A 25,967-nucleotide genomic window follows, 5' to 3' on the forward strand; every position below is an offset into this window, starting at 1 on the left:
TATATAGTAGTTTGTACCTCTTAATCCCCAGCCCCTATCTTGCCTCTCCCTCATCCCTCTCCCCAGTGATAACCACTCATTTATTCTCTGTATCTGTGAGTCTGTTTCTTTTTTTGAACAAGTTGATTCTAAGATTTATATAGATAAGCAAAAGGTCAAGAAAAGCCAAGGCATTAATTAAAAGAAAGACATTCCTGAAGAAAGTAGAAGGATTTACTCTACTGGGTATCAAGATTCATTCTGACTCTAGAGTGATCAGGACAATTCCTATGATTCTAGGACAACTGCATATGAAAATAAAACCTTACCTCATGCCATACCAAAAATCAATTGCAGAAGGTACCCACCAAATGTGAAAGGCAAAACAATAAAGTTTCTAAAATATCTGTGGGACTTTAAGGTAGATAAAACATAAAGATTGCTAAAGAAGGAAAAAGATGTAAATTAAAAGACCTTAAAATTATGAACTTCCCTTCTGAAAAGGACTTTATTAAGGGAGTAAAATGGCAAGTGGAAGAAGATATCTGTAGCACACATATCTGACAATGAGCTTCTATCCAGAATACATAAAGAATTCCTTCAAACCAATAAGAAAAAGACAGACAACCATACAAAAAACTGGGCAAGAGACTTAAATAGGTGCCTCATGGAAAAGAAAATATAAATGGCCAATAAACATATGAAAAGGTGTTGAATCTCATTACCACAATAAGCCACCATTACACACTCACTAGAATGGCTAAAATTAAAAAGACCCACAACCCAGTGGCAGAGAGGGTATGGGGCCACAGGAACCCCCTAGTCTGTCGAACTACCCTAGCCTGTTGTAGGGGATATAAACAGGTAAAACTATTTCATAGTACCTACTAAAGCTAAATATGCTCACACCTCTGACCCAGAAATTCCACTCCTAGGAATATACCCAAGAGAAACGTATGTGCATGTACACTAAGAGATCTGTACAAGAATGTTTTGCAGAAACTTTATTTATAAGTCAAAACTGGGAGCAACTCAAATATCCATCAACAGTAGAATGGGTGAATTGTAGCATATCCATTTAAATAGATCACTACAAAGCACTGAAAATATGGAAATGCAGGCAATAACATGAGTAAATCTTATACATGTTATATAGAACATAAAAAAAAACAAGACACGAGATATATGCATGATTCTGTAATAATACAGTTCAAAAACAGAACTAAACTATAGGTATGTAAGTCAATACAATAGTTAACTTGAGGGAGAAAGGCAAGAGGAGTAACTATACAGGAAACCAATAGGGATTCTAATTAGCTGCCAGTGCTCCATATTCAGACCTAACTAGTAGTTCTCCAAGAGTTTTCTTTATGACAAATCATTGAGCTTTACCTCTTTTTCTGTGCACTTTTCTATATGTGCTATATTTCACATTACAAATGGTTAATGAAACAAAAGCTTAGAAAATTAAAATTAAACTTTTAAATACTAGGAATATCAAGTAATTTGGAGGGCACGTGGGAAACAGGACCCTCGACTATTACAAGAATAATTATAAATTGGCAAAATCTTTTCAGGAGGACAATATGACAGAATCTATAAAAAATAAATCTAGCAATTTAACTTCTAAGAATCACTCTGGAAGATATGCTTAAGTGCACAAGGGTTAAAGTACAAAAATGTGAATGTGAACATTATTTTTAACAGTAACAAATTAAAGATAACACCCAAATTAATGACAATTAATTATATGACCATACTAAAAAGAACAACCCTTTTAGGTGTATGGAGAACTTCCAAGGCACCTCCTACAAAACAATGATATCCCTGTTAACACTTTTAATGCACTGCTAGGCTTGCAGAAGGTAAAGGAAATCCCCAACCCAATCCCCTCTTCTCACACTCACTCCCAAAAGAGCTGAAACTAGAGTTTTGAGCAAGGAGCAATTGGAAGGCTAAGCTGCCCTGTAGGCAATGTCAGTGCAGGCATGGTTTCTAGGAATAAGCCATGGAGTACAGGGTCTAAACCTGAAACTTCTCCCTTAAGTCAAGGATCCATATTTTCTCTGGAGGAAAGCATCCCCTGTTTAGGTCCCCAAGATTCTCATAGATCAAAATCAAACAAATATGAGCTCACAATCATACATCATTAAAAACCCAAGCAAACAAAGCAGCAAGGATGAGTCAGCAAAATAACAAGAGATTTTTACCTGCAAAATTTTACTCTATCTTAGATACAGAATATAACTATTCATAAATTGTTTAAAGAAATAAAAGATGGCATTTAAAAGAGGGCAAGCAACAAGGAACTATCAAAAATACCAAGCAGATATGAAAATGAACCACACGGAACTTTGAGAAATTAAAAATATAACTAATGAAATGGAAAACTCATTGAACAAATGAATGAACAGATTAGACACAGGTGAAGAAAGAATCAGTGAATGGGAAGATAGAACTGAAGAAAATGATAAAAATGAGGTCTGATATATGTATCTAATTAGAGTCCCAGAAGAAGAGAATAGGATAATGGAGAAGAGAAAATATGTGAAGAGAAAATGGTTGAGGATTTTCCAGAACTAATAAAAGACACATCCACAAATAGAGAAAGCACAACATACACCAAGCAGAATAAATTAAAAGTACACCACACCTAATCACATTGCACTAAAATGTCGAATTTAAAAAGAGGAGACTTTAAAAGCAACCATAGAGAAAATAATCACCTCCTGAGGAAGGACAGTTAGACTGACAGAAAACATCTCAGCAGAAACATCCACAGTCAGATAATGTTGCATAAAATGGTTAAATGCTAATAGAAAAACAATCAACCCCTTCTTTGTACCTAGAAAAAATTACCTTTCAAAACTATGACAAAATATAAATATATCCAGATAAACAGATACAAAAAGAATTTACCAAAAGACATTCACTAAAGTAACTTCTAAAAGATATACTTCAAGAAGAAGAGGAAAACTGTAAACAACTGTAGGCCAATAAATTAGACAACTTAGATAAAATGGAAAAATTCCTAAAAAGGTACAAACTACAAAAACTGACTCAAGAAGAAATAGCACAATTTTCTATACCAAGTAAAGAGACTGAACTGGGTATCAAAACACTACCTACAAAGAAAAGCCCAGACTCAGATGGCTTCACTGGTGAATTCTATAAAATATCAATATTTAAAGAAGAATTACCATCAATCCTTCTCAAACCTTTCCAAAAAAAAGAGGCTGAAATACTTCCCAACTCATTCGACAAGGCCAGTATTACAGACCAATACTTCTTATGAGAATGGACACAAAAAGCCTCAACAAAATAATAGCAAATTGAATCAGCAATATACAAGAAGAATCATATGCCATGACCAAGTGGGGTTTATCCCAGGAATGCAAGGTTGGTTTTAACATCCAAAAATAAATTAATATGTCATATCTATAGAAAAACAAAACACATGATAATAAATACCAATTGATGCAGAAAAGACATTTGACAAAATCCAGCATCCTTTCATGATAAAAACATTCAACAATTTAAGAAAAGTAGGGAACTTCTTCAACCCAATAAAGGATATCTACGAAAAGCCCAAAGCTAACATTACACATAATGATGAAAGACTGAATGCTGTCCCAATAAGACCGGGAACAAATCAGACAGGGAGGTCTATTCTTGCATTTAGCATTGCACTAAAGGTTCTAGCCAAGGGCCGTTATGCAAGAAAAAGACATAAAAGGCAACCAAACTGGAAAGGAAGAAGTAAAACTATCTCTAAATGATCTTATATAGAGAAAATCCTAAGGAATTCACTAAAAAACTTTTAGAACTAATAAATTCAGCAAGGTTGTAAGCTATAAGATCAATATACAAAAACAAATTGTATTTCTATACACTTGCAATGATCAATCTAAAAATGGAATTAAGAAAACAACTTCATTTACAACAGCAAAAAGAAAATACTCAGGGATAAACTTAACAAAGTACAAAATGTATCTCTGAAAAGACTGTTGAAAGAAAAACAAAGATCTGAATAAATGGAACAGCATCCCATGTTAACAAACTGGAAGACTTACTATTATAAAGATGGCCGTATGCAAGCAATCTGCAGATTCACCACAATCCCTATCACAATCTCTGCTGGCTTCTTTGTAGCACTTGGCAAGCTGATTCTAAAATTCATAATGAAATTACAAGGGGCTCCTAATAGCCAGAACAATCTTGCAAAAGAACAATTTCAAAACTTACTAAAAAGCAACAGTAATCAAGGCAGGGTACAAGCATAAGTATAGACATATATATCAATGGCACACAATTGACTATCCAGAAATAAACCCATACATTTATGGGAAAAAATAGTCTCTTCAACAAATGGTGCTGGGACAACTAAATATCCACATACAAAGAATGAAGTTGGATCTCTACCTGAAATCATATATAAAAATTAACTCAAAATGGATCAAAGAACTAAATTTAAGAGCTAAAACTCTTTGAAGAAACAGGGGAAAATATTCATGACTTTGGATTTAGCAATGAATTCTTAGATATGACACCAAAAGCACAAACAACAAAAGAAAAACACAGACAAACTGGACCTCATCAAAGTTAAACACTTTTTTGTGTATGGGGACAGATGGTTACTAGACTTATCATGGTAATCATATCATAATGTATGCAAATGTCAAATCACTATGTAGTATACCTGAAACTAACATAATATTGTACATCAACTATATTTCAAATGAACAAATAAAGTTTTTAAATTGCAAATATTTTACAACAAAGGACATTATCAAAAAAGTGAAAAGTTCTCTGACAGAATATATTTGCAAATCATATATCTGATAAGGGCTTACTATCCACAATATACAGAATCCCTACAACTCAACAATGAAACAAATAACATAATTAAAAAGTGATCAAAGGACCTGAATAGATATTTCTCCAAAGAAAATATACAAATGGGCAATAAGCACATTAAAAAATGCTCTTAGTCTTCATGGAAATACAAATCAAAACCACAATGAGATACCATTTCATACCCACCAGGATGGCTAAACAAAAGGGCAGGTAACAAGTGTTATCAAAGATATGGAGAAACTGGAAACCTGTACACTGCTGGTGGGAATGTAAAACGGTACAGCCATTTGGAAAACAGTCTGGCAGTTCCTGAAACTCCTGAGCTCCTGAGCTCCACTCCTAGGTATATGCCCAAGAAAAGTAAAAATACGTCCACACAAAAATTTATACACAAATATTTATAGCAACATTATTCATAATAGCCAAAAAGTGAAAACAACCCAAATGCTCATCAAACTGATGAATGGATAAACAAAATACAGTATATCTATACAATGGAATATTATTCAGTCATAAAAAGAAATGAAGTATTGATACCTGCTACAATACACATGAACCTTGCAAATATTATGCTAAAGTGCAAGAAGCCAGTCATAAAGGACCATCTATTGAATGATTCCATTCATATGCAATATCTGGAATAGGCAAATCTATAGAGATAAAAAGTAGATTAGGGGGCTTCCCTGGTGGCGCAGTGGTTAAGAATCCGCCTGCCAATGCAGGGGACATGGGTTCGAGCCCTGGTCCAGGAAGATCCCACATGCTGCAAAGCAACTAAGCCCGTGCGCCAAAACTACTGAGCCTGCGCTCTACAGCCTGCGAGCCACAACTACTGAGCCCACGCACCACAAATACTGAAGCCCGCGCGCCTAGAGCCCGTGATCCGCAGCAAGAGAAGCCCGCGCACCACAACAAAGAGTAGCCCCCGCTCGCCGCAACTATAGAAAGCCCGCGCACAGCAACAAAGACCCAGTGCAGCCAAAAATAAATAAATTGATTTTTTAAAAAGTAGATTAGTAGCTGCTTAGGGCTGTTGGGGATGAGGAGATAAGGAGATGATGGCTAAAGGGTACAGAATTTTTTTTAGGTGATGAAAATGTTCTAAAATTGACTGTGATGCTGCTTACACATATCTGTGAATATAGTAAAAACCACCAAATTGCATACTTTAAGCAGGTAAATTGTATCGTATGTAACATATCACAATAAAACTTTCATAGGAAAAAGAGGAAAGATCTGAGATGTAAGAATGTTAAGCAAAGATATGGGTAAACGTGGTAGATCTAAACAAACACCTGTATAAAATAATACTGTAAATTGCGATTTTTTTTTTTAAAAGAATAAGACAAATAGAGGGCAGGTAACAAGTGCTGTTAAAGATACGGAGAAACTGGACCCCTGTACACTGCTGGTGGGAATGTAAAATAGTACAGCCATTTTGGAAAACAGTCTGGCAGTTCCTGAAAAAGTTAAACATAAGTTACCACTTGACCCAGCAGCTCCACTACTAGGTATACGCCCAAGAAAAGTTATATGACAAAAACTTATATGACAAAAACTTATATGACAATAACTGCATATAAGTTGGGAGCGATAACTGGAATTAAAGTATCCCAGATGAACTTTTTGGCCAACCCAATATTATGTGTTTGTGTGGCAGGTGTTGGGGTGGGAGTGGGGGTTAAATTATTAATTTTAGTCTATAAATATGCATGGTCAAATTGGACAAGTAACCAGAAAAATGACAGTAGCAGAATGTCTAACTTCCAAACAACAGAGAAAAAAATGAATATAAAAACTAACAAGCAAAAGTGAACAGAAGTCAGCAAACTACAGGCCAAGGGCAAAATCCAGCCTGCCACCTGTTTTTGTAAATAAAGGTTTACTAGAACACAGCCATGCTCATTTATATTTGTCTCTGGCTACTTCTGAGATATAATGGCAGAGCTGAGTAGCTACAACAGAGACCAGATGGCCAAAGCCTAAAGCATTTACTGTCTGCCACCCCTGCCTTTTTTTTTTTTTAATTTAAATACATGTTATTTTATGACAAAATACTTTCCTTTTTTTTCTCCCCTCTTATATTACAGTTAAAACTATATTACAGTTAAGATGTGTTTAGGTAGGTTATATTATCTATGAATTTCATTTCAAGATAGTAAAGGGGGAGTTACAGTATTTGCTATAGTATTTGCTACAGTATTTGCTAGAAAAAAGTGTTGGATCTGCTAGGACTGAGAACCATCAGTTTAGGGGTCCAGAGATCATGTAAAAGCAGAACTTGGAAAGAAGCCCTAAACACATTTTGTCAACCCCAAACCAGGCCCCCTGGATATACCCTCCTCTACCTTCCAGATAAGACTCCTGTGCCTTGCCCATAGCAGTCACCGTATGGGCCCTTGCAGCCCATTCCAAGCCACCGTGCACCAGTTATCAGTTTTCTAGATTGGGATGAGAGCTGTGGTGTCTGGCCCTTTATAGAAAAAGTTTGCTGACTTCCATTACAGAATACTAAACAATAGTCAAAAAGCAAGAATTACACTGGGCTGCAGTTTCCTGAGCTTCGAAATAAATACAATATTCGCACCACTCTCATTTCATCAGAGGTACAAAGTTCAATTAGATAAAGAGCATTCATGAAAGAACTTTTAATAGTCTGTGGCCTAGGAATATTCTCAACCTGCTCCCCCAGCTTCAGCTTCACATCCACCTTCTTCAGATTCCAACTAACAGAACCTAAATCCCTAAAACAAAAAAAGAGGCAGACCCTTATATTCCAACACAGACTTCAAGCCATGTTAGGTTAAATGCAAGCTAGTGAAGAATACATATAATGTGGATAATCCCCCAAATGGTATGAGTGAGTGTGTGTGTGCGTGTTAGTGTGAAGTTCTGAAAAGATACATACTGTTAACAGTGGACACCTATTGCTTGGGCAGGAATAACATCACATTTTATACAATATACTCACTGCTTGAATCTTTTTCATTAAATTATTTGTTTTGAGATAATTGTAGGTTCACATGCAGGTGATCCTGAGTGCCCTTTACCCAGTCTCCCCCAATGGTGACATCTTGCAAAACTATATAGTATAATATCACAGCCAGGATAGTGACATTGATACACTCCATGATCTTATTCCAATCTCCCAAGTTTTACATGTAGTCCTGTGTGTTGTGTATGTGTATTTTATCACACATGTAGGTTCATGCATCTACCACCACAGTTAAAATACAGAGCAGTTCCATCACCAGAAGATCCCTCTTTGTTGACCTTTTATAATCACACCCCCTTCCTTCCACCTCCTCCCCATCCCACAGCAACCATTCATCTTTGTCATTTCAAGAATGTCATTTAAACAGAATCATAGTGTGTGATCTTTTGGGATTGGCTTTTGTCACTCTGCACATTTCTCTGAAGATTCACCCACATTGTTGTGTGTATTGAGATTTCATTCCTTTTTACTGCTCAACAGTTCCAGTTTACATAACCTGTTGTAGGCCACCTGTTGACAGACACTTGAGTTGTGCCCAGTTTCTAGCTATCACAAATAAAGCTGCTATGAACACTCCTGTACAGGGTTTTGGGTGAGCCTGAGTCTTCCCTTCTCTGTGACAAATGCCCAGGAGTGCAGGTGCTGGGTTATAGGGCACATGCATGTTTAGGTCTGCAAATCTAGTTTCTCTGCACCAGCATTCAGTGTTATTTCAATGTTACTATTTTAGTCATTCTGATAGTTGTGTAATGATTGCTTGAATCTCTTATAAGATTATGTTTACATATGAGGTTTAAAACTTGCAATAAAATTAAAAAGTAATCCATGCTTATTTATTACAATTTTGAAAAATATAGAAATGTGTAAAAAAGGAAGTAAAGTCCTATGCTTCTTCTCTTGAAAAATGGAATACTGATACTTATTCCTAAATCAATGTACCCAAGTTGCAGACAATGCAGGGCAGTCCGTCACTTTATTCTGACAGAGGCTCCCTTTTGGGTCTCTCCCCACCTTGAGGACAGCTCTAACCCCAAGCACCTCAGCTTATTCCCTCAGGGCCCTTGGCTTTGGAGGGGACCTCCTCAAAAGCCCAACAGCTGCAGAAGAGGGAGCACCCAGCCAAAGACAAGAGTGAGGACTCTTAACAAGTGAGAACCACAGACACATTGTCAGGACCAGGACAGTTAAACTAAGGGCTCCAGGGCAGCTGCCCAGAGGATGTAGAGAAGGAGGTCACTCTGTTTTGTTCCTACCTTTTTGTCACTTTGCTCCCACTGGAACAGCGTTCCTTAACCGTTTTAGCAAAACCTTTGACAGCCCAATGAAGCCTATGGATCCCTCTCGGAATAACATTTTTTAATGCAGAAAATAAAAAATAGAGGCTTGACCATGTCAAATACCGAACTATTTTTTAAAACAAATATATTATGTAGTATTACATAACAAAATCTCAGGAGTGAAGAATATAAAGATATCATGAGATATCTGTAGCAACTACAGTGTGAAATTAAAAGGTCTGATTTCTCTTAATGGCAAAGTTGGGGGTCCTGCTGGCCACACAGTGCTTGTTGCCACATTCGTAATGGAAGGAAACACTAATTTCAATTAGAGGTTAGTGAAAACAAAGATGTAATTTTTTTCCTATCCAAGTTCATGGAGCCCCTGAATTCCGATTTTACAGAACCGGAAAGAATAGGATCAGGCCTCTTCCCTAAGAGATTCTCCCAGGGTGCCCCTTGGCCTGAGGTATGGGGAGGAAGGAAGCCAGCCACACACAACCACAGGTAGGGTCCGGGCCTAGAGTCCCACTGAGGGCTGTAAGGAGAGGAATGGTTGGCGCTAGCCTGTTCTAAGGCTGCTAAGAAGGAAGCACAGAGCAGTGGCCTCAGGTCCTGGACCCCAGTACAGGGAGGGTGGAGAGAGGGCTGGGCCCAGGGTGGCCTGGAGCCAAGTGAACAAAGGGAAATGCTTCCTAGAAGCTAAAGTAACGTATTACCACCCGGCCCAGTCCATCTGGGGGAAACTTTAGCCACGTTTTTTTAATCCCCAATTTTTCTGCTTTCACCATCAGGGGTAGGTACTGGGAAACACTTCTTAGGAAAACCCCGAGTTAGTGTTAAGAGCCTAAGAAGCACACAGTGTGTTTCTGGAAGGATCTACCCACCTTTGTCAGTGCAAAAGCCACAGTGCCATCATCCTCAGTGGAAAGATCAAGCAGCCTCTGGTAAAATGCTTCATCATAAGGCCCATCTATTTGCAATGTTTTTCTGAAGGACAAAGCACAAAAAAACAGGATAACAAAGCTGCCTGGAAATCGTTTGTTAAACTGTTAGCAGTTTAAGAATCATTCATCTGGTTTTAAAGAACATTAATGGATTCATCTCTTCCTAATGCTAAACTTCGTTATGAAGTGTCTTGCAAGACCAGAACCAGGAGAGCCAAGGCTGAACGTCTCTTGTTTATGACAAGTGGTGTCCCGGTAAGAGATGCTAGTGAAGGGGTGCTAGGGAGGAAGCGAAGCCAGGCCAGGGCAGTGGCCCCAGCCTCCACCACATGCCACAGGTGTGGACCCTAGCAACCCCCATCAAGATGGCCAGGAGATGGACAAGGCAGTGCCTGAAGGCCAAAGCCCTGCGGCGGCTGGGTGAGCGTGGCTCACTGGCTGTGGAGCAGCACTGCCCCCTGCAGGCTCAGCTCCAACTCAGGACATGGAACTGCCTAATGCAGGGTTGTCAGGTTCACAAGATGTGCTTTCCTTTCTAGAAATGGGCAAGTGACCACAGATCTGACAGGACCCTGGTCCTCCTTCACATGGCACTGAATCTCTGGGCCGAGCCTGGCATCTGGGGGCAGGGAAGGGAGGTAGCTGGGGTGAGTCATCCTCCTGGGAGGCCAGTGTTGTCCTCCCACTGGGGCGACCTGCTCCCCTCATCCCCATCTTGCCCTTAGGGCTGCTCGGGGCCCCATGTGGGCCCAGAAAGGGCAGGGGAGCCCAGGACCTGGGCCTCACCTCTCCTCAGGAAACTCCTCCAGGTACCGCTCAACCCGCCGGTACAGAGGGTAGAGGCCTTCGATGTCCAGCAGGTCCAACATCTGCACCTGGAGGGTTTTGTACAGAAGACAGCCCTTCGGTAACCCTGAGCGCTCCGGGGTGTTTTTTCCTACCAAGAACATCAGGGGAAAACGAGAGGTTTACTGTCAAGGACTAAAGAAGGTGGCGGGCACAGGCCGCACCCTGCCTCACGGAGCTGCTGGGGCTGGGACAAGCGGACGTTCAGGACCGGGCACAAAAGAAAGGCAGGTGACCCACACCTCACTCTGTGCCTCTCCTTCCTCTCAACATCCTTCAACCTCCATCACACCAGCCCAGATCTGAGTTTAGAGAGATGAACCTCAGTCTAAATAAGACAAGGCACAAAATTTAAAACGACCATGTTGACATCGTCAAAACTGCAAGACTGCATCTGCGGAGCCCAGAGCCACAGCCCATGCTGAGAGACGAGTGGCCACACTGAGCAGGGAGCTGTCATGGCAGGGATGGTGCGGAAACAAGGTCCATTCCACACTCGAGCATTCTCGGGCCCCTGCCATGCACCGGGGGCCTCGAGGGCTGGGGAGACAGAGTCCCAGCCCATTTATCCCACCCTTCAAAGAAACAGCCACGTCCTATGAACAAACAAATATTCCGAGTCACAGGGAGCAGCTGTGGCCATGTGCAGTTCTGACACTGTGACCTCTGACCTCCCCCACCTCTGGCAAAACATGCTCAGTCATGTAAGACAGAGTGAAAGTGCATAGGCCCAGCTAGAAGGGATTTGTTAAAATTATAGGCTATTCATACAGTGGAATATCTACCTCATGGTCAATAAAATTTCAAAAAATACAATTGCTGATATAGATACAGATTTATACTAATCAGGCAAAAACATCAGGTTACAAAATAGCATGTAGAACACATTGCACATCCCATGGGTCAGGTTTATGTGTGTGTACATACGCAGGGAAGGTCTGGAAGAAAAGTCCACAGGTGTCAACAGTGCCTCGGAGACCAGTGTCCATCTGTGTGTCCTTCCAAACACATTCCATCTACTTAAAAGCAGTTAAGTACCCAAATACGGGCATAAGTTTACCAAAATTGTCTGAAATGACTAGGTATCACTTTTGCAACAAGAAAAATACCCACAAAATTCATTTGTACTAAGAAAAATGTGAAATGGGGGACAGAAGAAGGGTGACTTGTGCTTAGGAAGCTGTGTGGCAAAACAGTAGCTCCTAAAATCCACACAGGAGCAGGGCTACCATCTTCCTATGTCATACCCCCACGGCCATCCTCAGAGGCTCTAAGAACCCACAGGGATCATCAGCACAAAAACTGAATAATCTGAATCTTCCTAGTTGGCCCCTCAAAATAAGTTCCTGGCTATGGCTCCGCATGCCACATACTTGAGTGTGTTGTGGAGCCCGCCAGCAGACGACAAAGGTGGCAAACGAGGAGGCCATGAACATTCATGGCAAAAACCCAAATCAGTCACCAGATCACCCTGAAGTCTGGATGCCCACTGAGTCAAAGCCAGCCCACAGCGAGTCTGTGAGCAACGGGGACTTGAGTAGGAGGCACCCAGAGCCACAGGTCCCTCACGTCGGTGTTCACAACTTGTCTGCAAACTGCCACCCACTGAGGCCACCCACCTGCCCTAAAGGGCCTTGCACTGTGGGACTGCAACATTCCGGGCCTCAATTCTCCCCATCTAAGAAAAAGGCCAAGGAAAACCTATCCCCAGGGTTGCAATGAGATGGAACAGGACAATGTAGCGAAAACACTCAGCAAACCACAGAGGATGCACAGATGTGTGGGATGATATTTAGGGAAAACCCTATAGCCCAAATGTATGCTGCAACTTATAAACCCAGACAAGAGATGAGAAAGGCAGTATCCCCACCTGGGGCTGAGAGACAGGGAGGCCCAGCTTTGGGGAGCCCTGATGAGACTGAGGCTGCTCCCACAGAAGCTCCGTGAGGCCAGGCAGGACCCTCGCAGGCCATGCCACAGGCTCTGCTCCCCCTGCACCCAGCCCACCCACCAGGCCTACCTTGGCAGCGCAGGCTCCTGCTGAAAGGGCTGGCTTCACAGACGGGTGGGCCCCGCAGCCCAGGCCCCGACCTGAGGGTGCCCGCCCGGCCCTTGTCCGAGCCACTCAGTAGCACCCGTGTGATGACACGCACCAGCTCCCGGATCACAGCCCTTGTGCAGTGGGGCCCACTGGCCAGGCCATTGGATGGGAAGAAGAATGGCTTCAGGTGGTGTGCAAGTTCACTCCAGTCAGCCACAGGGCTGCGGGCATCTTTACAACCATAAATCAGCTCACCATTCTTCAGGAAGGGAAAGAAACAGGGAAACGTCAACTCCAACAGGCCGGTAGGAAGACACCTCCGTCCCCATCCACTAGACAGGCCAAAGGACCAGACATTTTACATGCCCCCATTTGGGGTCTCTGCATACTGCAGCCCTCTGGGGAAACCCACCCTCATGTACCATGACACTGACCAAGAGAAAAATCCCACTGGAACATGAAAAAGGAGAAAAGTTCTCAAGAACCAAAGATCAGAGCCCTGGGCCTGAGATACAAACCCTCAGACCAGAACACCTGGGATGTTAGCAACCTCAAGCAAACTCGGCCCAAAGCACAAACTCCCAAAGGCCCTAGCCTGTTACTCAAGAGGCCAAGTGACACTACTGTGCTACTGAGGGACACATGGTGTCATCTGACCCTGAGCAAACTTCTCGGCCAGTGTGGACATCGGCCGCCAGCATCCCAGAGGGCTTCTGTCCTCTGCGAAAGACTAAGCCAGGCTCCAGCCAGGGTGGGTAAGGCCAACAGCATCACTAGTATAGAAATCTTCATCTTTGAGGCCATCCTGCCTTCTAAAACCAAGTTCAGCAAAGAAACTCCTTATGGCACCAATGTTCCCAGGGCTACAGGAAGGGATGCTCAGTGGGTGCAACCCTGTGACTTTTACAGGGGTCTGTGGTATCTAGTAGGAAAACCCCTAAGGGAATCCTGGTCCCCACACCCCTGAGCATCAGCCAATCCCAGGGGAGTGATGAATCCCTTGCCCCTATTGTCTGTGAGACAGTGTGGTCAGCAGCCTCCAGGTAGGTCCCCAATGGCCCCCATCCCTTGACACTCATACTCTGTAGTCCTCTCTGCACTGTGGAGGTTTGGTCTGTGTGACTGACAGAATACAAGCAGAGCAATAGCATACCCCCAGCAAGATTAAGTTATAAAGGATGCTGTGGCTTCTGTCCTGATGACTCTCTTCTCAGATCACAGCAGCCGCACTGAGCAGCCCCATGGAGTCCCACATGGCCAGGAACTAAGGCCTTCTGCCAATGGCTGTGGTGGCGCCATCCTAGGAGCAGAGTCCTGGCCCCAGCTGAGCCTTCAGATGGGATGCAGCCTCAAGAGGGACCCTGAGCCAGAACCAGCTATGTTGCTCCTTAATTCCTGGCCACAAAAACTGTGAGATGATAAGTGGCTGTTATGCAGTAGTAGATAATACGATGAGGACGATCCCTGCTCTGCCCCCAGGTGGCAGATGGGGGTCAATTCAATCCAGTGAGAAGTGTGGACTGGACATTCCTCCCTCAGCAAGTTCCTGGGATTCAGCAGCATGATGCCTCCCCTGGGAGCCCCCTGTTAGCACCATCAGAGTTCACAGATGTGGGTGTCCAGGGAGATGGGAACACAACTGATGCCACTGCTGGCCAAAGGACCAGGGGAAACCAACAAGAGATGCTGACCCTTGAGATGGCCTTACAGAGGGAGGAGGGTACGCCAGGCAAAGGAAAAGCAGGAGCTCCCAGGAGGAAAGCAGGCCAAGATGAAGTACCAAGCCAAAACCAGTCAACATGCGTTGCAACCAGGAGGTAGGGCCAGAGTTTGGCTTGCGGTCCAGTGCAGGGGCAGCCTTGGCCTACCGTGAAACTCTCTCCTCCAGGCCCATAAGCAGTTGAGTGACCCCTGGACAATAGAAGGCCTCTTCTCCCCAATGTCTGGAATCCAGGTAGATGGGCATTTTACATATACAAATATGGTTGCTCAAGCACCTCATGTGACATTTGGCAGAGAGCTATCGTCTTGGGCTCTGTGACAACCCCGCATGTCCCCCACCACATCTCACAAGTGTCCAGTATTAGTGGACAGAGCCACAGACATGGAGTCTGTGAACAACATTCAGACAGACAAGGAGAAGGCTCCAACAACAGACAGCACGGTGGCAGCACCGACCGTGGCCCAGGAAACTTCTCCACACGTGGAACTTCACAACAAGGGAAGGCGTGAGTTTCAGAACCAGAGAGCTTGCTCCTGAGAGGTGCTGGCACTTGCAATAATGTACTGACTTGCTCCGGGTATTATTTAAAAAAGCCATTCCATGTCACTTCTTTTAATCCATGTCTTTTGAAACTATTAGCTCAACCTCTGGATTTTCTTCCTCAAGCTGAGTTCAACAGAAGCAGCAGATAGCCAGCGTTCTCAGTCCCAGGTCCCAGGCCCCAGGACAGGTCAGCTCATCCAGGGGTCAAGCCAGACTCGCCACTCAGCTTAAGTGTGGGCCTGACAGGCCAGCCTAGGCGGGGGCAGTCAGAAAAGGGTCCATTTAGGACAAAATGCCAGCCTCATTATAGGTTCCAAATAAATCCCCAGATGAAAGGGAACTTATCTTTAGGATTTAAATATACAATTCCTGAAGTCTTTATAAGATTTAGAAATAAAAACTGATTTTAAAATTTCCTCTTTTTCTAGATTTGGGAAGGTGGAGGCAGACAGGGTAAAGTTGATTCACTCTGACCAGATTTTTGAACCATGGGGGGAAGCAAGGCAAGAATAGGCTTCCCTCCCAACTTCTCTGAGCCCACTTCTGAGGGGCATCCAGTGTGCAGAACAGCACTATCCACACGGAGCAGGACACAGAGGGCACAACGCTGTCCTGACCCAACAGCCCTGCTACTCCACACAGATCCAGAGCCTGTGAACCTGGAGCCTGTCACAAACTCTCGCTTATATGTCATACTTAATAAGAAGATAACCAGGACTGGGGGCAGTCAGTGGTAAGCAGAAAAGGAGGTGACAAGGGGGATCCCAGGGGACACATTTCCAACACAGGCCACACCAAGCCCTCCTCCAGATCTGGGCCAGCCCTCCTCCCCTCTCCCCGCACCCCCTCTCTCCACACTCCTGTCCCTCAGCCTCTCCACCTCCTCCTGCTAGCAGCAGGCCAGGGGACCACAGGGCCTCAGCAAGTCTGGTCAGGGTGCCAGCAGCAGGTGGCAATGAGGAAGCAGAAGGTGCCAGTGCCACATGGTGAATATTCTGCAGGCAGAACCGTTCCCACGATCAGGATGCAGGACTCTGAGAACTCACTAATTGACAAGGAGATCCCCAAATTACAAGTTCCCTAAGTTACTCGGGAGGAAAGGCACAGGTGTGGCCACCCTCTAGGATGCCCTGCCCCAGCTCCTGCTCCCATCTCAACCACACAGGACTCCTGGGACGCAGTCAGGGCCATCTTTCTCCAAGAACCAGAGTCAGGGTCTATGTGTCAAAGGAGCCCGAGGCTACCCAGTGGTCAAGGAGTCACCGTCACACACCCCAGGAGTCCCAGGATGACATGCCCATGAAATGAGGCTTGGAAAAAGGACCCAAAGTATCATGCTAAGCCAGCCCCAGCCCAGATGCCCTCACCTGCAAGGTCACAGAGCCCTGTCAGGGACCAAAGCACCACGGGTTCATCCAGCTCAGTTCAGACACCAATAGGCCCCACCCTAAAAGTGCCGTAAGACAGAAGCAGCTCTTACCTTAAAGATCTTTAAGTTGTTCTGTGCCTCCTGTAACAAGCTTTTCAAAGCAAAGTACATTCTCTGTTTATTTCTAAAAAGAAAAAGTATTATCGACAGAATTAAAGCAGACTTTGCATTCACCTGCCCGTGGCTCAGGGGACATGCCCAAGAGCTGCCACTCGAGGTCTCTGAGCTTTGCAGATTAAGGAGCTGCATTCTCCCCAGCCCTACTCACAGAGGCACCCCCATCCCTGCCCCTAATCCCCACCCTGCTCTCTGCCCCTTCCTCTGGCAATACCTCCCCAGCCACTGGCTCCCACAGGTAATCTGCAGGAACCTATGGAGGCAACACTGACCCTAGGCAAGAACCCTGGGTCCTGCCCAGGGCCCTGGCTATCTGCAGGCAAGTAGCCCCCACCTCACAGAATGTGGCCCACTCCCACCCCCCCACTGCCCAGAATGCCACCCCCCACCAAGAAAGGCAGCACTAGGGACAAAGGAGAAGTGTTCGCTTACCCTGAGTAGAGATCGAGGGGACAATATTTACTTATCTGCTTCCACTTCCCAGTTGCTACCTGTTAAGAAACCACCATATGGTGTCAATGGGTGGATTGGGGGAGCACTCCAACTCTAACACACAAAACAGCCCAAGTGACTGTGAGATGACCAAGGCAGCTGAAGGGCCCAGCAGATGATACCACCTCCAAGTGCACATCACTAGCTGGGGCAGGGGGCTTGACTGTGACCCCAGGAAATTTCGGCCCTCCTCTGAGAGCCTCACGTAGCTGCCAGCCCCTCCACATGAGCACAGAAGCGGCAGCAAGCACCTTTATAAGATGACATGGCTGAATTTTGGTAATCAGATGAACAAATCTTTACAATTATAATATCCAGGAAGGGGAGGGTGCACCCAAATAGCAATTTCATGTTGTCAGCGAGAAGATAAATTGGTACAACCTTTTGAAAGGCAACTTGCTGGCTTCCATCAAAATTTTAAATGTGCGTGCCCCCTGATTTGGCAAATGTATGAGGAATCGCTGGGTCAAGGATTCACTGCGACCTAACTTTGACAGCAAGACCTAGAAACAACTAAATAAATCAAAGGACATCTGCTCGTATGGGCCAGGACACAGCAAGCCACATGTTGAATGAAGGAATGAATAAATAATATGCAGCCACTAACAGAAAGAGGCAGAGCTCAAAATCACCAATATTTATTCAAGGAGAAAAGCAATTGGCAGAACAATGCACATGAAATCACTTTTGCTTTAAAAAAAAAAAAAGGATATGTGCATCTATACATGCATGTATCCAAATATGCATTGAAAAAGCCCTGAAGGACACACAACAATCAATCTCCAAGGATTATTTAAGTGAAAAAAGCAATTAGCAGAACAATATCTTATGGCAAGACTCCGTATCTGCTTCATAAAAGTGTATGTGTGCACACATGAGAATATGTGTATGGAAAGGCATCACCTCACTTCCACTTGAATAACACGTATATTTTTGTTGGCACAGGAAGAAGTCTGTAAGGACATGCAAACTGACAATGTGAGTTACCTCTGGCAAGGCAGGAGACCTAATTCATAAAATTACATATTTTATCAATTAAACAAGCAGGTACAATTTCATAGCAAAAAAGAAAAGAACAAAAAAACAGTTCTTAAAAATCCATCATATATGTTGAAAATGAATGGTAACAATGAAAACCATCTCCTAAAGGGAATGGCTCACATACCTTCTTTTTCCTAAGAGCCTAGAAAGTTATAATACCACAAAGAAAAGATGGACTAAGGACCTCTAGAAATTCTCTCCCCCATAAGAGCAAGGAGAAAACTGGCAAAAACAGTCAGGATCAAAATTTTCAGGAACCAGAAAATTAACCAAAGGCTTACAACAATATGGAAAGTATTATACAAGAAAAATGGCCATATCTAAATAAGAACAGTGAGCTATGTGGCACTTTTAATGCCTTATTCTTACCCCTTCTGTCTAGCACCAAGGGAACCCTAAAAACCAACATCCCCAATCACAGTGAAAACAGAAGTGTGGCAGCCACTGGAGAAGGCTAAATGGTGTAGGAGCTTCTCCAAAGCCTCATTCCCAGAGAGTTGTCATTATTTGACCTGTCTCTTGGTTTCCTGTCTTCATTGACTTGACTCAGAGCTAACCAATTACAAAAGGGGCATCTTCCCCCAGGGACATCTGTGAAAAATATTCACAGGCAACTGTTTAACTTCATGACTTCCTGAGATACTGGATAACAGTTGTGGCAAACCTAAAACTAAAAAGAAAAAGCAGAGGAACGACATGTACACAGGGCTTTGAAAAGCTCCAGTATATCCTGGGCATCTAGGAGGCCATGCACTAGCTCCAGAAAGACCTGAAAAGGCCACCACCTCCTGGTGATCTGAGGCTCTGCAGAAGTGAAGGCTAAGGCAGAGTTGGAACCGCCCTGCTAAGTGTTGATGGCAGGCCCCAGTACACACACACAGAGCCCCTCAGTAAAGCCTGGGAGACTTAATGGTCTCAGGCATTTAAGAAATCTCTGTTAAACCATTAGCTGCTCACCTAAGCTAATGGAGCATCAGAGGCCACAAACAACAAAGAACAGACTTCTCAAACTTGGCAAAGAAAAATCACAAAACAGTAACAATTACAACAAGCAGCAACAACAAATCCTAGAAAGGTTGTAGAAACTGATTTCCAGAGTGGTCACGTTATATTACTTAAAATGCCTGTATTCAACAAATCATTACAAGACATGCAAAGAAACAAAAACGTATGGTCCATACCCAGGAAAAAAATAATCAATAGGCTGTCCCTGAGAAATTCATACATTGGACTTACTAGACAAAGACTTTAACTCAACTATTTTAAATAAGCTTTAAGCTAAAGGAAACCAAGGACAAAGAACTGAAGGAAACAAGGAGAACAATGTATTAACAAACAGGGGATATTAATAAGGATAGAAATTATAAAAAGGAACCAAACAGAAATTCTGTCATTGAAAAATACAATAACTAAAATGAAAAAGTCACAAGAAGGGCTCAACAGCAGATCTGAGTAGGCAGAAGAAACAATCAGTGGATTTTAGGATAAAGTCCAAGAGCTCCACACCTAGACACATCATAATAAAACTGTCCAAAGACAAAGAGAGAGAGAATCTTGAAAGCAGCAAGAGAGAAGTGACTCATGATGTACAAAGGATCCTCCATAAGATTAACAGTTGATTTCTCACTGCAAACCATGGAGGCCAGAGGCACTGGGATGGCACACACAGTGCTGAAAGAAAAAAGACTATCAACCAAGAAGTCTTGTCGGGCTTCCCTGGTGGCGCAATGGTTGAGAATCTGCCTGCCAATGCAGGGGACACGGGTTCGAGCCCTGGTCTGGGAAGATCCCACATGCCGCGGAGCAACTGGGCCCGTGAGCCACAACTACTGAGCCTGCGCGTCTGGATCCTGTGCTCCGCAATAAGAGAGGCCATGATAGTGAGAGGCCCGCGCACCGCGATGAAGAGTGGCCCCTGCTTGCCGCAACTAGAGAAAGCCCTCGCAGAGAAACGAAGACCCAACACAGCCATAAATAAAATTTAAAGAAAAAAATTCTTAAATAAAAAAAAGAAGTCTTGTCTATAAAATTATCCTTTCAAATGAAGCAATAATTAAGACATTGCCAGATAAACAATAACGTAAAAAAACGTGTTGCTAGAAAACCTGCCCTACAAGAAATACTAAAGGGAAATCTTCAGGCTGAACTAAAAGGGCACTAGACAGTAACTATGATCCACATGAAGAAATAAAGGGCACTGGGTAAAGGAACTACATAGGTAAGTATAAAGGATAATATAAATATATTTTGTTTGTAACTTTTTTCTTCTACCTGGTTCAAAAGACAGAATATCCCCTGCATGGCATAAGGCAATTATTATAACTGCATAAGGCAATTATAGAAATCTGTATTGACAAGCGTACAATGCATAAAGATGTAATTTGTATGACAATAACATCACAACAGAGGGGGAAGACAACAAAGCTATATAGGAGCAGAGTTTATGTATACTACTGAAACTGAATTGTTATCGAGTTAGATTGTTTAGGTTAAGATGTTAAATCAATAGGTAGAACAACTAGACAGAAAATCAACGAGGAAGCAGAAGACTTGTACAACATTATAAACCAACTAGACTTAACAAATATCTATAGAACACTCCACTCAACAACAGCAGAGTATATTCTAATCAAGTAAACATGAAACATTCTCAAGGAGAAACCATATGTTAAACCACAAAACAAGTCTCAATAAATTTTAAAAGATATGACTCTGCAAATTCAGTGGAATGAAACTTGAAACAAATAATAAAAGGAAATTTGAGAAACTCACAAATACATGAAAACTAAACACATTCCTAATCATCAATGAGTCAAATAAGAAATCAAAAGAGCAGTCAGAAAATAAATTGAGATAAATGAAAATGAAAATACAACATAAAAAAATTTATAGGAGGCAGAGAAAGCAATGTTTAGAGAGAAATTTATACTTGTAAACACCTATATTAACAGGAAGAAAGATCTCAAATCAATAACCTACTTTTCTACCCTAAAAAACTAGAGACCAAACTAAATCCAATGCAAACAGAGAGAAAGAAGTAGTAGATTAGAGCAGAGACAGATGAAACAAGAGCATAGAAAGGGAAAATTTGAGAAAAGAAACAAAACCAAAAGTTCTTTCTTTGAAAAGATCAACAAATATGGCAATCCTTTGGCTAGATCAAGAAAAAAAAAAGACAGGACTCAAATGACTAAAACCAAGAATGAAAGAAAAGACATTACTACCAACCTTGCAGAAATAAAAAGAATTTTAGAGGAATGCTATGAACAATTATATGCCAACAAATTAGATGAAATGAACAAATTCTTAGAAACATACAGCTACCAAAACTGACTCAAGAAGAAATAGAGAATCTAAACAGACATAACAAAAGGCTGAATCAGTAATCAAAAATCTTTCAACCGGGACTTCCCTGGCAGTCCAATGGTTAAGACTTCACCTTCCAATGCAGGGGGTGTGGGTTCAAACACTGATCAGGGAGCTAAGATTCCCACATGCCTTGGGGCCAAAAAAACAAAACATAAAAAAACAGAAGCAATATTGTAACAAATTCAATAAAGACTTAAAAAAAATCTTTCAACAAAGAAAACCCCAGGACCAGATGGCTTTGCTGCTGAATGCTACCAAATGTTTAAAGAAGAATCAACACCAATACTCAAACTCTTCCAAAAAACTGAAGAGTAAAAGATGGAAAACACTTCCTAACTCATTCTATGAAGCCAGTTATTACCCTGGTACCAAAACTAGACAAAAGCATCACTAGAAAAGAAAACTACAGACAAATATCCCTCTAGAAAAAATCCTCAACAAAAACTAACAAACCACATTAGCAGCATATTAAAGAGATTACACACCTATCATCAAATGGGATTTATCAATCAAATACAAGCGTGGTTCAACATACGAAAATCAATCAATGTAATACACCATATTAATAGAAAGAGGAAAACAACTCATGATCATCTCAACAGATGCAGGACAAGCATTTGACAAAAGCTAACATTCTTTCATGATTAATAAAAACAAAACAAAACAAAAAAACTCTAAAAGAACATCTTTCACAAACTCACATTGAGAACATTACATTCAACAGTGAAATTCTGAAAGCTTTACCCCTAATATCAGGAACAAGATAAGGATGCCCACTCTTACTATTTCTATACGATACTGTACTCATAATTAAAAACAGAATTACCATATGATCCAGCAGTTCAACTTCTGGGTATATACCCCAAAGAACTGAAAGCAGAGTCTCAAAGAAATATTTGTACACCCACGTTCACAGAAGTATTAGTCACAATAGCCAAGAAATGCGAGCAGCCCAAGTGCCCATCAATGGATGGATGGATAAACAAAATATGGTATATACATTCAATGGGATACTATTCAGCCTTAAAAAGGAAGGAAATTTTCACACAACCTACAGTATGGATGAACCGTGAGGACATTATGGTAAGTGAAATAAGCCAGTCACAAAAGGACAAATACTGTGTGATTCCGCATATATGAGGTCCCTACAGTAGTCAAATTCATAGAGATAGAAACTACAATGGTGGTTGCCAGGGGTTTGAGAAAGGAAGAAATGTAGAGTTGTTTAATGGATGCAGAGTTTCAGTTTTACAAGATGAAAAATGTTCTGGAGATGGATGATGGTGACAGTTGCACAACAATGTAAATGTACTTAATGCCAGTGAACTGTACACTTAATGGTTAAGATGGTAAATTTTATGTCATGTGTATTTCATCACAATATATATATTAAAAAATCAGTTGTATTTCTATGCAATAAACAATCTGAAAATGAAATTTCTAAAAATTCCATTTACAATAGCATCCCCAAAAATAAAAAATTTAGGAATAAGTTCAACAAAAGACACATAGACTTAAAGGCTGAAAACTTTATCACATCGCTGGAAGAAATTAAAGACCTAAATAAATGGAAAAACATCCTGTGTTCACAGAGTATGAATACTGTTAAGGTGGCAATACTTCCCATACTAATCTGCAATACATTGGAATCCTTATCAAAAATCCCAGCTGCTGTCTTGGAAATTGTGAAGCTTAAAGACATCTAAATTGGAAAAGAAGAAGTAAAACTCTATTCACAGATGACATGATACCGTACATAGAAAATTCCAAAGAATCTACAAGAACGCTACCAGAGCTAATAAATGAATTCAGCAAAGTTGTAGGGTACCAGATCAACACACAAAAATTAGTTGTGTTTCTATACCCTAGCAATAAACAAACCAAAAAGGAAATTAAGGAAGCTATTTATAACCACATTTACAATATTCCAAAATAATAAAATACCTAGAAATAAATTTAACCAAAGTGGTGAAAGACTTGTACACTGAAAACTATAAAATATTGCTGAAAGGAAATTAAAGAAAACCTAAGTAAGTGGAAAGAGAGCATGTGTTCATGGATTATAAGACCTAGTATTGCTAACATGGCAGTACTACCCAAAGTGACCTACAGATTCCTGGAATTTCTGTCAAAATTCCAAAGTCTTTTTTTTGCAGTTATGAAAAATCCAATTCTCAAATTCATATGTAATTGTAAGGGGCCTCAAATAGCCAAAACAATCGTGAACAATCAATCTTGAAAAAGAAGAACAAAGCTAGAAGACTAACACTTCCTGATTTCAAAACTTACTACAAAGCTACAACAATCAAGAGTGTGGTACTGGCATAAGGACAGACATATAGACCAACAGAATACAAGAGAAGGCCAGAAATAAGCCCTCACATATATGGCCAATAGATCTTTGATAAAGGTGCCAAGACCATTCAATGGAGAAATGACGGTCTTTTCACAAGTGGTCCTGGGAAAACTGGATATCACATGAAGTTGGGCCCTTACCTAATATCAAACACATAAACTAACTCAAAATGGATCAAAGACCTAAACATAAGAGCTAATACTATAAAACTCTTAGGAGAAAACATATGGGAAAAGCACCATGACCTTGGTTTAGGTAAACATTTCTTGGATATGACACCAAAGGCATAGGCAACGAAAGAAAAAAAAGACAAATTAGACCTTATCAAAATTTAAAACTTTCGTGCAACAAAGGACACTATCAACAGAGTAAAAAGGCAACCAACAGAATGGGAGAAAATATTTGCAAATCACATATCTGATAAAGAGATTAACATCCAAAATAAACAGAGAACCCCTAAAACAACTAAAAAACAAACAACTCATTTCAAAAACAGGTAAAGAATTTGAATAGACATTTCTCCAAAGAAGATATACAAATAGCCAATAAGCACATGAACAGATGCTCAACATCACTAACCGTTAGAGAAATGCAAATGAAAATCACGTGAGATACTACTTCACATCCATTAGGATGACTATAATCACAAACAGGGACAATAACAAGTGCAAGCGAGGATGTGGAGAAACTGGAGCCCTCATACATTGCTGGTGGGAATACAGAATGGTGCTATAGCTGTAGAAAACAATCTGCCATTTCCTCAAAAAGTTAAACAGAATTTCCCTAAGACCCAGCAATGCCACTCCTAGGAATATACCCAAGAGAACTGAAAACAGTGACTCAAATATGTACGTGTACATGCACATTTATAGCAACATTATTCACAATAGCCAAAAGGAAAAAACCCACATGTCCATCAATAGATGAATGGATAAACAAAATGTTCCCATACAATGTAGTATTATTCAGCCATAAAAGAATGAAGTGCTGATAAATGCTACAATGTGTATGAACCTCAAAAATATTATGCTAAGTAAGAGAGTCACAAAAAGCCATAATTTGTGTGATTCCATTGATAGGAAATGTCCGGAATAGGCAAATCCACAGAGATAGGTGGTTGCCAGGGGTTGGCAGGACAGGGGGTGACTGCTAATGGGCACAGGACTTCTTTTCGAGGTGATGAAATGTTTTGGAATTAGATAGTGGTGATGGTTGCACAACCTTATGAATAAACTAAAATCCACTGGATCATATACTTTAAAAGTGTAAATCTTAGGATATGCAAATATCTCAATTGAGACGAAAAAGATGAACACAAAGTACTTTTGAAATAAAAAGTAAATAATATCTATGTTTTATTTTACTCCTCTGAAAACTCTAGGTGGCCCAGCCATTCATCACGAGGCTCTGTGCAGGGAGGGAACCCAGCTGGTCAACTCTTCTCACCTTGAGGTGCTGGTGCATGCAGTAACGACACACCTTATGCTTCATCTCATGCGTAACATCACTGGAGAAAGGAATAAACCCACATTTTGGCTGCAAAATAAACAAGTAAGGAAGAAAAAAAGCTTAGGGAGAAAACACATACCTTTAGGTAGACATATAACTACAGGATAATGAAGTGCAGCTCCCAGGAGAATCAGCAAGTGTTAGATATAAACATTCTCCAAAGTTGCTTTTATCTTCAGTCCCCAGTGGGAATTGATGCCTCCCCCACTGCATCACATAAATATCTCTTTGCCGCTAGAGAATCCAAAGCCAGAACTCTCACTGGGGAAGAACAGTGATGCCTCAATTGCTAGCTTGACAACACAGAGTAGCTTTGTGTTTTCATCATAGAACAAGACTGGAAAGACTCCAGGAGTTCAGATATGCCACACACTCCAGCCCCAAGAAGAAGAACCCTTGGTCCCTCTGATAAGAATGTGTGAATGGGAAGGTGCCCATCTGATGGT

At 41.6% G+C, this 25,967-nt stretch overlaps 1 protein-coding gene across 5 annotated transcripts in view; it reads right to left on the reverse strand.

Moving 5' to 3' along the window:
* IPPK (inositol-pentakisphosphate 2-kinase) overlaps positions 1-25,967 on the reverse strand; it is a 55,993-nt gene that overhangs the window by 13,675 nt on the left and 16,351 nt on the right. For all 5 annotated transcript variants that reach the window (XM_036855732.1, XM_036855730.1, XM_036855733.1 and 2 more), the window contains 6 exons: positions 25,459-25,548; positions 17,187-17,245; positions 16,689-16,761; positions 12,922-13,201; positions 10,842-10,992; positions 9,996-10,098 (listed from right to left, as the gene is read on the reverse strand). In XM_036855732.1, coding sequence (XP_036711627.1) covers positions 9,996-10,098; positions 10,842-10,992; positions 12,922-13,201; positions 16,689-16,761; positions 17,187-17,245; positions 25,459-25,548 — 756 coding nt within the window. The remainder of the gene's footprint in view (positions 1-9,995; positions 10,099-10,841; positions 10,993-12,921; positions 13,202-16,688; positions 16,762-17,186; positions 17,246-25,458; positions 25,549-25,967) is intronic.

Source organism: Balaenoptera musculus, chromosome 6, assembly GCF_009873245.2.
Source record: "Balaenoptera musculus isolate JJ_BM4_2016_0621 chromosome 6, mBalMus1.pri.v3, whole genome shotgun sequence".
NCBI classification, from domain to species: Eukaryota; Metazoa; Chordata; class Mammalia; order Artiodactyla; family Balaenopteridae; genus Balaenoptera; species Balaenoptera musculus.